Source organism: Phycodurus eques, chromosome 5 (assembly GCF_024500275.1).
Source record: "Phycodurus eques isolate BA_2022a chromosome 5, UOR_Pequ_1.1, whole genome shotgun sequence".
Lineage (NCBI taxonomy): Eukaryota > Metazoa > Chordata > Actinopteri > Syngnathiformes > Syngnathidae > Phycodurus > Phycodurus eques.
In genome coordinates this window covers 1,254,799-1,267,458 of record NC_084529.1, presented here as the reverse complement: position 1 = coordinate 1,267,458, position 12,660 = coordinate 1,254,799, and the positions used below count along the sequence as shown (strand labels likewise).

General features: G+C 44.7%; 1 protein-coding gene and 1 long non-coding RNA gene across 2 annotated transcripts; one reads left to right on the top strand and one right to left on the bottom strand.

Moving 5' to 3' along the window:
• Positions 1-1,357: 1,357 nt before the first annotated feature.
• phlda2 (pleckstrin homology-like domain, family A, member 2) lies at positions 1,358-2,478 on the bottom strand. The gene is made up of 2 exons (XM_061676637.1): positions 1,938-2,478; positions 1,358-1,703 (listed from the first exon to the last, which is right to left on the bottom strand). Exon 1 carries the CDS (start codon positions 2,383-2,385, stop codon positions 1,969-1,971), a length of 417 nt encoding a protein of 138 aa, XP_061532621.1. The 5' UTR covers positions 2,386-2,478; the 3' UTR covers positions 1,358-1,703; positions 1,938-1,968.
• Positions 2,479-7,258: 4,780 nt separating this feature from the next.
• On the top strand, positions 7,259-11,540 carry LOC133402654 (uncharacterized). Its single transcript, XR_009768547.1, has 3 exons — positions 7,259-7,452; positions 8,622-8,838; positions 10,387-11,540. It is a non-coding gene; the product is annotated as an uncharacterized LOC133402654 (long non-coding RNA).
• Positions 11,541-12,660: the final 1,120 nt, after the last annotated feature.

Below are 12,660 nucleotides of genomic sequence, written 5' to 3'. Positions count from 1 at the left end.
AAGTTCAGACAAACGGAAGGAATGCATCATTCAACACGTTCCTTAACAACTGCCGGAAAAAACCACGCGACACATTTCAGATCGCGGAAGGCACATTGTGAAACACCATAAATGTGCCAAATCACCCATGCCCCCCCCACACACACACACACCTTAGAAGTAGTAGTTAAGGTGTGTTGAGAAAGGCTAAACCCTGCTCTCATCAGTTCTCTCGAAAGGCTCCCGCTGACAATAAGGAGCCACATTCCACCTGACTCTGGAAAGGAAAGGGACTTTCCGGTCCGCCCTTCTCCTTTGACTGAGCATGTCTGGCATTTACTGAGAAATGTGGTCGCCGAGAACGTTCCCAGAGTGAAGCGCACACCGTGACTGCCTCTTAAGTCATAAGATATGTGCAGAGCCTCGCACAACGGCCAGGGGGAAAACCCGACAGAATGCCACTCGGTGTGGAAAGCGGACCTCTGTTGAAGCCTAATAATGCGACAGATAGTTTGAATAATTGCGGTACCCACCTCACCCACCCAGTTTTGCCATTAAGAGACTTCATTCGCAACGTTCACAGAAGCCAGCGCTTAATGGTTTAGAGGCGTCGTCAAAAGTACTTCTACTCTGTACTTAAGTAAATGCACAGATACTTGTGTAAAAAGATACTCAGGTAAAAGTAGATGTACGTTTTCGACTCTTCTACGAAGAAAAGTAAAAAGGACAATTATTATTATTTATTTTTTTTAACTATCATCGATACACATTACCCGTTTTGACAACTTGGCACAACGGGTGAAAAAAACTTACATAACGTCATCATGTGCAATGGCCGAAAAAAGTACCAAGCCTATTTTCACAGTCAGCAGTTTTCAGATGTAGAATAAAAGTTCAAAAAAAAAAAAAAAAAACAACAGGCCAAAGTCACTGATGGTGTCGAGGTGCATTCGCCTGACCGGCGTGGGTTCAGTTCCCACTCAGTGACGGTGTGAACGTGAACGTGAACGTGAACGTGAATGCAAATGGTTGACTGTGTCTGCACGTGCCCTGTGACTGGCTGGCAAGCATTAGAGGGTGAAGCCCCCCTTGTGACCCGAACGCGATCAGCCGTATTGACAATGGATACTTGAAAAATAACTCGAGGAACCAAGTCGTTGTACATCGTTACTTCCACTTCTTCTTTTTTTATTATCAAAATCACTTATTGAGAAATTAATAATTTTGCACCTTTAACGAGATCTGTACCAAAATGCCTCACCACTCCTAAAGGGTTTGTGGAAATCAGTAGGAGTTTTTTGTTGTTGTTGTTTTTTTTTTTAAATGAGTAATTCTAACAAACATAACCTCGTTTGCAGAAGTAATGAAAAGCCTCAGATTTTGTCAAAAAGATGCGCATATATTTATTGAAATAAATACATTAACATATCATGCTTTGAAACAAGCAAATAATTTAAACAATACAAGTGCAGTTTACCAGAAGACACCATATCCTGGAAACAAATAAATTAACAAACATCTTCTTCTTTTTTTCTTCTCTCCAACGAGAGCAAACTTCCCTTGTCAATCCATGAGAGTGGAGTTTGGAAAATGTCTGCTGGATTTGTGAGAGTCGTCGTGACAGCTCAGTCCACGATCCTTCATCTCTGGACCGGATGACGTCATCGTTCCCTTCTGGTTGGTCCTTGAATGATTATTTCTTGTGTGGTCCACACGCACACACGCTGGGGGGGGGGGGGGGGACAAGGAGAAGAGCGTTTAAAATACGTAACTTTACACAAGTAGCAGCCCCCCGACAAAGTCACTTTAAATCTCTTAAGACTTTCCCTTTTTTCTATTGCAGTTAATCAACTTTGTTTGAATTTCGCGATATTTGTATTTTGTTCCTCGGCAGTTGTCAGTGTGAAAGACTTTGTCATTTTGTTTGGAAAGCTATGATTCCGAGGATGCCGACTCACCATATAGAGCGTGAGGCTCGGGCTGGGGGTCTCAGGGTGCCCTCGCCATGCGACGCTCCTGCTGGCCCGGCGACGCGCTCTCGTTGTCCTGGCGCGTCTTAAAGTCCCGGATGGCCTTGCGGTTCTGGTAGTCGATGAGGGCCATGGTGATGACCGCGTTCCAGCAGTTGTCCTCGCCCGGGCAGCGGAAGTCGATCTCCTTGTCGTCAGTGGTGACGATGGTGAAGTAGACGAACTTGCCGGTGCGCTCCACGCAGTCCACCTTCTTGATGCACTGCAACTTGAGCTCTTTGCCCCGGGAGCGCTTGTGCGTGTCGGCGTACATGTTGAGGCTGTCGGGGGTCAGGACGCAGGTCTTCCTCTTCCAGAACTGGAGCAGGTTGTCGCTCCTCTTCTCCAGCTCACCCTCTTTGAGCACCTGGGAGATGTCAGCCGCAGACATTTTCATTCTCTGCAAAACGCTTTGACGGAAATTGCCCGGGTCGACTTGGGTCAGAGCAGCCCGAGGAAGGAGCCTCTCGTCGGGTCGGAGTAATCCGCGGCGGCTATTTGTGAATGAAGCCCAACGTGGAGGAGCACTTTTTATAGGCCGGCCCCGGCCCGGGCCCTTCCCACATGACGTCACTTTGGTCGGGGAATGCATCGGCAGTTGCCAGAGGGCTGATTCAAGGCTGTGTGTGTGTGTGTGTGTGTGTGTGGGCGGAAAGCTGGAGGCTCAGAGGCCAGAGGAAGTTCTAAAGGTGGACCAAACCACGCACACACCCAACACGTTAATGAGTTACTAACCCTCATCCGACTGTGGAGATTAGGCCAAACATGCGCAGTGGCTGTGAAACTGAATGTGTATCAAACATCATACATTTACACTGGCCAAGAAAGAAGCATCAAATTACAGCATGGGAGTGGGGGGGGGGCGGCGGCACGGCATATTTGGTAACTTGAACTCAAGTCCAAACTGTCCAAATTGTATTGTGGCGTAGTGTTAGCATCAAAGATCGAACGGTGCCCGATGCGACAGCCGTCGATTGCGCCCGCTTTGGCCGATTGTCAACGGGGTGGGGGCGTGGTGCTGGCGGACATTTTGGTTTGGTTTCAAAACAGAGGTTCGAAGCGTATGTGCCGCGTGCGCCGACCGTCAATTGCGCACCTCTCCTCGATCGCCCCCCCACAGGATGCCACCCTGGGCGACTGCCCATATCGCCCACGACGGCGACCGCTCGGGTCACAATAGGGCACAGGATCCCACACTTGTGGCCCCATAGCTGAATATTTCAGGGTGAAAATACAAAGTGCTTTTACTAAAAAGGTCAACTTCTTTTTGCACTTACATGATAGTTGAGCCTCTTAAAACTGCACGTTGCACGTGTTCAACAATGGCGACAGTGTACTTCTATTATTTCCCAGGGGGAACAATTGTTTTGAAAGATGAAAACATTCCGGGGTGCGCCGAGCCTCTCGCCCGCAGTCAGCCGGGGGAAGGCTCCATTTTACCTTGCGACCCCGACGGGACAAGCACTATAGAAAATGAACGGGTGGATGGAAAATAAATATTCAACACTGGAAAAAGCTTGAACCAGCCTTATGACTGCCCACAATAGCGGCGTAGTCGGAAACTATTCGTAGTTTCTCAAATCTACACTAACGTACAACGTACTTCTAATAATTGGCTACCTCTTCTAGCAACGTAAAGGTGCACGTGCGGGTTCCAAAGCACTTTCACCCCTAAACGTTAAACAAAAGCATTTTCCTGATCAAAAAGCAAGGTGTCCCCTTCGTAACGTTTTCTCATTATTGTTCTTTTTGTGCCGGTGGTTGTCAAGGCACGAAAAGCCACACCCGAACGAGTCAGCGGCACTTTCCTTCTCGACTGCACGCTCGTCGGAAACAAAACGGGTCCGAAAGGTCACACGAGACGCGAAGGCCAGTGATGCTTCGCTAGTTGACGAGACGCGAAGACGGCGCTCCAAGAAATGATCCACATCCAAAGTGAGAATTGTGAGTCAACGTGACGCCATTCTCCTCTTGCTGTGTTATTATCTTCACGTGGTCCTTCCCTCTACAACTTGACTTCATCACATGACTCACGTTTGCCGTCTTCTGGCGTTTGTTTCAAAAAGAAAAGGCCTGTAAGAAGACGAGTGTCATCAAGTCTGCTCCCGGTGCTCGTGTTTGTCCAGTACTCGACTCCAAGCGACCCCGACCCCCTCAAGGAACCACCGTGGAGCTCCAGAACTCATGTCGCCCTCTCTAATCCTATAACCTTGTTGTTGTTGTTGTTGTTTTTCTTTCATTCGGGAAGTGGCATCACTCACCTGTTGATCCTCCCGCTCCGATTTAGTTTTAGGGGCTTTCGGTGTCCTTTTGGAGGAAAACTGCGGTGAAGGCATGCCCGGGCTCAGTGACTCAGCGTGCGCTGCGGCGTACTCCATTGGAACACTTCGCTTGCCAAAGGAGGACCCGGCGACTCAGTCGGATTCCGTCTCACGTATGTGTGTTTGTCAAAGGAGCAACAGGGGAAATAAAGTCCACTTTAAATATAGAGCAAAGTCAGACAAATTTGAGATAAATATTACAACGGCAAGGCGCGACAGGCAGAGGAGGAATGGAAGCAAACCAAGCAAACGTAAAGTCACCAGGAAATAGGAGTGTGTTGAGAGAAGTTGTTGCAACTCATAAATAGCAACCCTTTTATTTTCATGTTTAAAAATTGGGCTTAAAAAAAGCAAATCAATGAATAATAGAGCTGTGATGTTCTGGCATGTAGCCTACCGAAAAGGTTGGCGCCTCCATTTTGCTGATAGTAGCAGAAAAACACAGCACAAATGAGCAATGAATCATGAAAAGAGTCAACAAAAGACACTGAAGGACACGCACAACTTTGCGCTGTTACTTCTTGTGCTTGCAAGATCGAGATTATCTCTGAAAGCGGCTCCTTTTGTGTTCCTTCCATTTCATTTTTAGTCTGGCACTATGACAGCTTTGCCAGCACAACTGCAGTGGGTGCGCCAAGGGAGCAGGTCAAATGTAAATAAACAACAAACCAACAATACATGACATATTATTTACAGTTAAGGGCAAAATTAGTCATATCTAAAGTTGCAGTTAAGAAAGGACTTTTAGATGGGCCTTTTCTTTCTGAAAATTACACAAGAAGGTGTGTGGGGGGAATCCTTAAATTGTGTTAGGAGACAAGAGTGGGGAAATATACATTATTATATGATATTATTCATATTCCCAGCCACATGTTTGGTATTTTGCGCCATTCTCGAGGATGCTGACAACCTTCGTAATGCAGAGCGGTCGTGTCCGACGTTAGGGGCCGTTTGCGGCTAACCGCATATTCTCATAACACAACCAAAATCGAAAGTTTATGAGAAAAAGGGAAAATGTTTAAAGATGCCACACTATTTTTTCAAATTAAAAATACTAATTTAACAAAAGTTGGATGTTAAAGATACAACTTTTTATTTATATTTTTTGGGGGGGTCAGGGTAATGAAAATTTGTCACAGATTTATTTTTTTTAACTTACATAAATAAGTAAATTGTGAATAAATTAGAATCTTACAAGATATCAGAATATAATGAAAAATGTCTTAAATTGAATATTACAAGGTATGACACAATTTTGTGTGAAACAAGATATGATACTAGTATTCTTTCTGTATGTTTAAATTCTTACCTCCTATATTAAATGTTTTATTATTATGATTATGATTGGTTTTGCATATTGAATTGGCTTTATCATGTTTTCTAAACACAAGGTGGAGTGGGCCACCCTGTTCCTTTCATTTTTCTGCATTCAGTGGAAAGAAATGTGGACGCCCCCGATCGAGAGCGTTGCACTCATTAATCGTCATCGTTTTGCACATTTCAAAAAAGTTCTGTATTGCACCAAGCTGACATCATTTGGCGTAAATCGAAACGGAGCGCACAAGCCGTGTTGCGTGGCTGCTGAGTAGCAGCAGTCGTCAAAAACAGAACATGTCACCGCTTGTGGGAAAGAACAACTGTTTCTTCTGAGTGTGTAACACGGATCCAGGAAGCGTGTGTTTTGTGATGTGTGTTGTGGCAGCCTCGGGTTAACTTCAGCACTTTCCGGTTCTCACTCTTTCTGCATAGACTAAACTGAAGCCCCCGAGACACGCAGCAGTAACATGATAACGTGCCAGGTGCGAATACAGAGGAGGCGAGTAATCGTGACATAAAAAGAAAAAAAAGCTTGTTTTGATTGTTTCTTTTTCGCCTCGTAGTGAGGGAGTTGTGCAGCCGGGGGCAACGGGTGTGACATGCCAGGCGCGAGGTGTTTTCTCTTGTCATGTTGGGGCATGAAGTCCCCGTTTTGTTTATTATGATTCACAGCATACGAAACACTCGATTGTTTTTCATGAACTTGAAATAGTTAGTGTTGAAAATAACTCAGGGCGTTACAGTCTATTTATCCTTATGTGTCAGAGCCTGTGTGGTAATAACCGATTCATAAGATAATAACGAGATCCTTGCTGACCTCAAATTTCCCATTGGAAATAAGGAAAAAAAGAAATCCCCCGTTCAAGGATCCAACTGTTGCTACCATTAAAACTTAGTTACATTCTACGGGCAATGATTTACGTAGCTCTTTCAAACGTTTTATGAGTCATCCAACTCATAACAAGTCAATAGTAAAACATAAATAGAATATACCACTCCAACGTAACTCCAGTGACTGCTAATGCTATTGCTAGTATGCATACACGTGAAAAAAAAGAAGGGACCTACTGCAAAATGCAAAAAGAATAGAACAACATCACTTGGACAATGGGCGATAATGGGCATGTAGAAAAAGTCACATACCCCTGTTCAAATGTCAGGCGATGTCAAAACATGAGACCAAGATTTCATTTCAAAGCTTTTTCCAACATTAATGAATTGGAAATATATATAATATATATATATATATATATATAACAGAGGAAGTCAAAATAAACAACTGCGATACACAAGTGTACATACCCTCACGACTGGCACAGAATTCACCATTCACATTCAAACTCATGTTAGATGGGAGTCAGCATACATCTGCCACTTTTCAAAGTGCGTCCGATGAAGCCAAAATAAATAACAAAGAAATCAATGATGGAGTTGCTTTCTAGCATCCATCCATTTTCTGTACCGCTTTATCCTCACAAGGGTCGCGGGCGAGCTGGAGCCTCTGCCAGCTGTCTTGGGGCGAGAGGTGGGGGTACACCCTGAACTGGTCGCCAGCCAATCGCAGGGCACATGCTTTCTCGCAGAAGCTTGACATTTTTCTCTGTCTTTTTGTCACCAGGGGCACAGCCAGAATTGTTTTCCCACGCGGTGGCGGTCGAATACTGAGGACACCGGCTGGGCGGCAGACTTTCTGTCTGGAGTGGCCGCGGCCACCGCCGGCCACCGCGTAGCTCCGCCCCTGCCCACCACCTTGTCTCAGGCCCTAAAGCCATCTGAAGAAAAGCGGCGCCTAAGCGTGAAGCTGCCGCCGCCACGCTTCAGTGCAGGTGTGGCGTTCTTTTGGTGATTAGTGGCGCTGTGTTCGTGCCAACAAGTTCGACCTTGGTTTCACTGTACCGTAACACAATCTCCCAAACACATGTAGGAAATAGGCGAGGTGGTGGTTTCCAATTGAGTTGTGCAGATTATAGGTCACAAAAAAACCTGGCATTTGAACAGAGGTGTGTAGACTTTTTATATCCTCTGTAATAACACGGCAGTCTTGCTACTTTGGATGCGAGTCTAGAAAGCTAAAGGAATAACCAAATGCGGTACATATATTTAATCCTGATGAGTCAATACTCATGGTTGGAACTTTACACGTATGTTTTTCATCACATCAGCGGCATTCACCTTTCGAGGTTCCATCAATTCCATTTGAATTTCTACACATTAATGCCGATAAATCAGCGCTAGGCCGTGTGTTTACGTCCGTCGTACTATCCGGTGAAAGCCTCCTGAGCTATACATAGCGGCTTTAACAATAGGGAGCGGTGCGGATGAGCTTGCTGTGACGGCCTGCTGACATGCGCAGCAGGGCCCGCGGGTGTCACAGCTGCACTGTGACACCCGCCCGCCCGCACCCGCACACGCACACTCTTAGAAACCAGTTGTAAAGTCGTAATTGTGCCTTTGCTCTTTAGTGACATGCCCTCGTGACGAGGCTGTGGCAGCTATTTGAAGCATTGTTCTGATAAACCCAGTGTGTGTGTGTGCGTGGGTGTGCGTGTGGCATTCAGCAGCGTGGGAAAAAGAACAAATGGCTGATGAGTGTCAAACATAGTGTTGCCAGAGGAACTGTTGGAGGAAAATTACTAAAAAAAAAATTTTTTTGTAATTCTGTCATGCATTCTGCACCAGTCAGTTATGTTCGCAGTGAAGTTCCACATTCTGTTTTATCGTGGAAGAAGGCATATCATATTGGTCATGCATTTTTGTCAACGAAAAAATGTAAATGATAGCTGTCGCATACATGCGGTGGAGTAAAATGTGCAGAATTTCCTTCTGACACAGCACAGTATTGTACTTTAATCTCTCTACATGTGATCCTACTTAGGTCGACTGTTGCGGACAACATGTGCGGCGACAGAATGCCATTAGACGCTGGAAAGTATGTCATGAATGTCAGGCCATATTAATTGCATTAATTGTCGCGTGCCTATCTGTAATTAAGCAGGCGTGACAACTGCTCCATGCGCACAGTGACGACCGTGAAGAGTTCCCGGTGAGAGCTACTGTGATGAGATCTACTACCTCAGTCTTGTGCCAGTGACTTTGTGAAAGAATGGCAGCTATGCAGGTCTGCTGTCTCCCCGCCTGCCATACAACGAAGTGTCTGCAAAGCTTCATAGGAGCTCATGCGATCAACATGGACTATTTTCATATTACTGAAGGTAATCCGCGGCGGAAGCAGGGCCATGGGTGGGATTTTTGCACTTGAAAGGGTTAGCCCTTGTGAGCGACCTACAGCCAAGGCAACAAATAATATGGGTATGGTGTAAAAGACTAGAAATACAGGGTGGACCAAAAGTAGTTCTACACTTTTTGATTGAACCATCGCGGTGATTCCCAAACTCACGTTAGTGTGCCCTGATTTGATGTGCCACAGGAATGTACTGTATGGAATTTCCCTTAATTGGTAGGAAATAATTTTGATTTATTACAAATAATGCACCTATATAGTGACAGCCAGAACAATTACTGTCATTTCTCCTGTATAATGCGCATTTTTCCCCAAAGAAATTGTCAAAAATCAATAGTGCGCATTATACATAGGTATAGGGGAAAATGGGGGGGGGGGGGGGGGGGGGAATCCTCTTTTATAAATGTATGCCACCATCTAGAGGTTATGAAAAAGCTGTACACCTTCATTCCAAAATGCCACCACCACCTAGACGTTATGAGAAAGGTGTATAGTCTACACTTTCACTCCAATATGACAGGAGTGCGCATGACTGCATATATGAACAGTTGTGCTCATAAGTTTACATACCCTGGCAGAATTTGTGAAATATATATATATATATCATTTTTTAAAATGTTATTATTATTATTTTTTTTTTTATTATTATTATTATATATATGACTGATGACTGAACAAAAACCGTCATTCATTTCTTTATGGTTATGTTTTGTTTAATGATAATGCTTTTCCGAAATGCTTGACCGTTTAATTTGAATCCCATTAAAATAAAATGAAGTGTGTTTTGCCTGGCCCTTCATGTTTTCTTCAAAGATTTGTACCCATCTTATAAATCCTGCTTGGGTAATCAAACATATGAGCACAACTGTGTGTTTTCTCATTTACCAAATTAAAGTAGGGCTGTGAACTTTCAAAATAAGAGCAAGTAAATAAAAAGAAAGTATTACTAATATAATATAATATAATATATATAATAATATAATATAATAATTCTTTGAAAAAAAACCGAACAAAATACAGATAATACTTCATGTTTTGATCATATGGATAGAAGCAAAATCATGCATTGTAAAAATGCATTGTACATAGGTAGAAGGGTTTTCCAGAATTTTGAGTCAACTTTGGCGGTGCGTATTATACATGGGTGCGCATTATATCACATAATGGCCGAAGTTACAATTATCCTGTGTATCCACCTGTTGCCATTCATACAACTGATGAAAGCCTTGTGTTCAAATGAACGGGCCCAGATTTAACGCTATGTACATTTGGGAATAAATTGAGATAATTTGCCGATCGTCATTATTTCAGTATATACAACTTTAATGACATTTTTGTTTGGTAGTGTGCCGTGAGATTTTTATCATGTAAAATATGTTATATTCCTTTTGTTCTGATGCAAGTTGTTGAGTCGATTTAAGATGTTATGACAAAGTATAAACTTAAAGCAGCTTCATGTTTTTGAAAGTTGCTGGTAGTTTGTACCAAGTTTAAACCATCTGTATTTACATTCCTACAGATTTTTTTTTCTGGGAAAGGATCCACTTCAGCAACTTTTCGAAGGAAAATAACTGGAATATGACTTCATGGCCAAGTCAATGACCTGATCTTAACCCAATCGAGCATGAAGCATGATTTTCACTTACAGAAGACCAAAGGGAAGGCAGCAACCCTCACAAAGTAGCAACAGCAAGTGAAGAAAAAACTCTGAACTTCGAATCCTTTGTCTGCAAAGGATTTTCATCCGAGTCATGAAAATGATTGTTACAATTAAGAAAAATCCAAATTTAAGAAGGGGGGCCGGGCCGCAGGCAGGGTGTGTTCCAACTACGGGGGGATATTTCCCTTTGTCCAAATACTATTGAGCCCCGTTAAACGAAGGCTGTAAATGGTTGTAATTCTCAAATGTAAATGTATTTTGGTATTCCGTTGCATATTCCATACTTCCGAACTTAACTGTACATTGGGGATTGCCGTATTCTTTGCATAGGTAGGACAAATGCGTTTATATTGACTGGCCTCATGTTGGCTTTTCACAAACTCAGACTGAGAGGATTATCATCAGCATGTCTGGTCCGCTGAGGTCATGACAGACACAGTACACACTTATCCACATCCAATACTATCTTTGATCGTCGTGTCTGTGTAGACGTTTGATCCGTGTGTCAGCGTCAGCAGCAACGCGATCGCAACTAAGAGGCGATGAGCTCTTCGTCGCGCTCGTTGACTTGTGGAGAGCAACGCGAGGTCATCTGCATAAGCGAGCCTCCATCTCTGGAACCCGATTTGGCTCACATCACTTCCGACCCCACAAACGAGCCCACACAAGCCTTCTTGTTCGCATACTCTGTGTTCACAGACACGCGGTATAGAAGTGCTGCCAAATGCACCTTCGAGCCAAGAGCACAACAGTGGCTGCAACTGCAGCTGGTAGAGATGGAGAGAGTGCCCTGTGTCCACTTGTGTTGGACGGCGACGGGAAGATGGCTTTTATTATCTATTCTGTAATACACAAATAAAGTTAGGCGCTAATGTTCTTGACATACAGTCATTTTATAAATATGGAAATTCAGACAAATTCTTCTGGAAGTGAATTTCTATAGGTTGGCAGCTCTGCAGTCATAGCAATAAATACAATTTTACTAGAAATTGGCATAGTTTTAGAATTAATCATTGGCAGCTTTTAATTTTTGGATTTGAATGAATGTAAATGCTTTGTGTTGTATTTTTTTTTTTGTATTAAAACCTCTTACAAATAAATTCTGATTGATTCATCGATCATATCTTTCGGCCTTAGGTTCCTCAGTTTTGGTCAAAAACTTCATTAATATCATCTAATTATTATCTAATTAATATCATATTGTTAGTATTGTGCTTAACAAGCTGTCCGTTATTGCACTAGTAATACAAGTACTTGCTTTCATTGGAGCAGATAAAGATGTGCAACACACGATACAACAGCATGCAACTGGGCCACGTATCATCTGGAGCAGTTCCGAATGCAGATTTTAAATCAAATCCATCCATCCATCCATTTTCTAGCGCTTGTCGCGGGGGCAGTAGCTTGAGCAGGGACGCCCAGACTTCCCTCTCCCCAGCCACTTCCTCCAGCTCTTCCGGGGGGATCGCGAGGCGTTCCCGGGCCGGCCGAAGGACGTAGTCTCTCCGGCGTGTCCCGGGTCGTCCCCGGGGTCTCCTCCCGACGGGACGTGCCCGGAACACCTCACCGGGGAGGCGTCCGGGAGGCATCCGAATCAGACGCCCCGGCCACCTCATCTGGCTCCTCTCGATGCGGAGGAGCGGCGGCTCTACTCTGAGATCCTCCCGGATGACCGAGCGTCTCACCCGGACACCCTGCGGAGGAAACCCATTTCGGCCGCTCGTATCCCGGATCTCGTTCTTTCGGTCACGACCCCCAGCTCGTGAGCATAGGTGCGTGTAGGAACGTAGATCGACCGGTAAATCGAGAGCTTCGCCTTTCGGCTCAGCTCCTTCTTCACCACAACGGACCGATACAAAGTCCGCATCGCTGCAGACGCCGCACCGATCCGTCTGTCGATCTCCCGTTCCATTCTTCCCTCACTCGGGAACAAGACCCCGAGATACTTGAACTCCTCCACTTGGGGCAGGATCTCGTCCCAGACCCGCAGAGGGCACGCCACCCTTTTCCGACCGAGGACCATAGTCTCAGATTTGGAGGTGCCGATTCTCATCCCAGTTCGGTACCCCTTACTCCCGAAGCACCCCCCACAGGACTCCCCGAGGGACACGGTCGAACGCCTTCTCCAAGTTC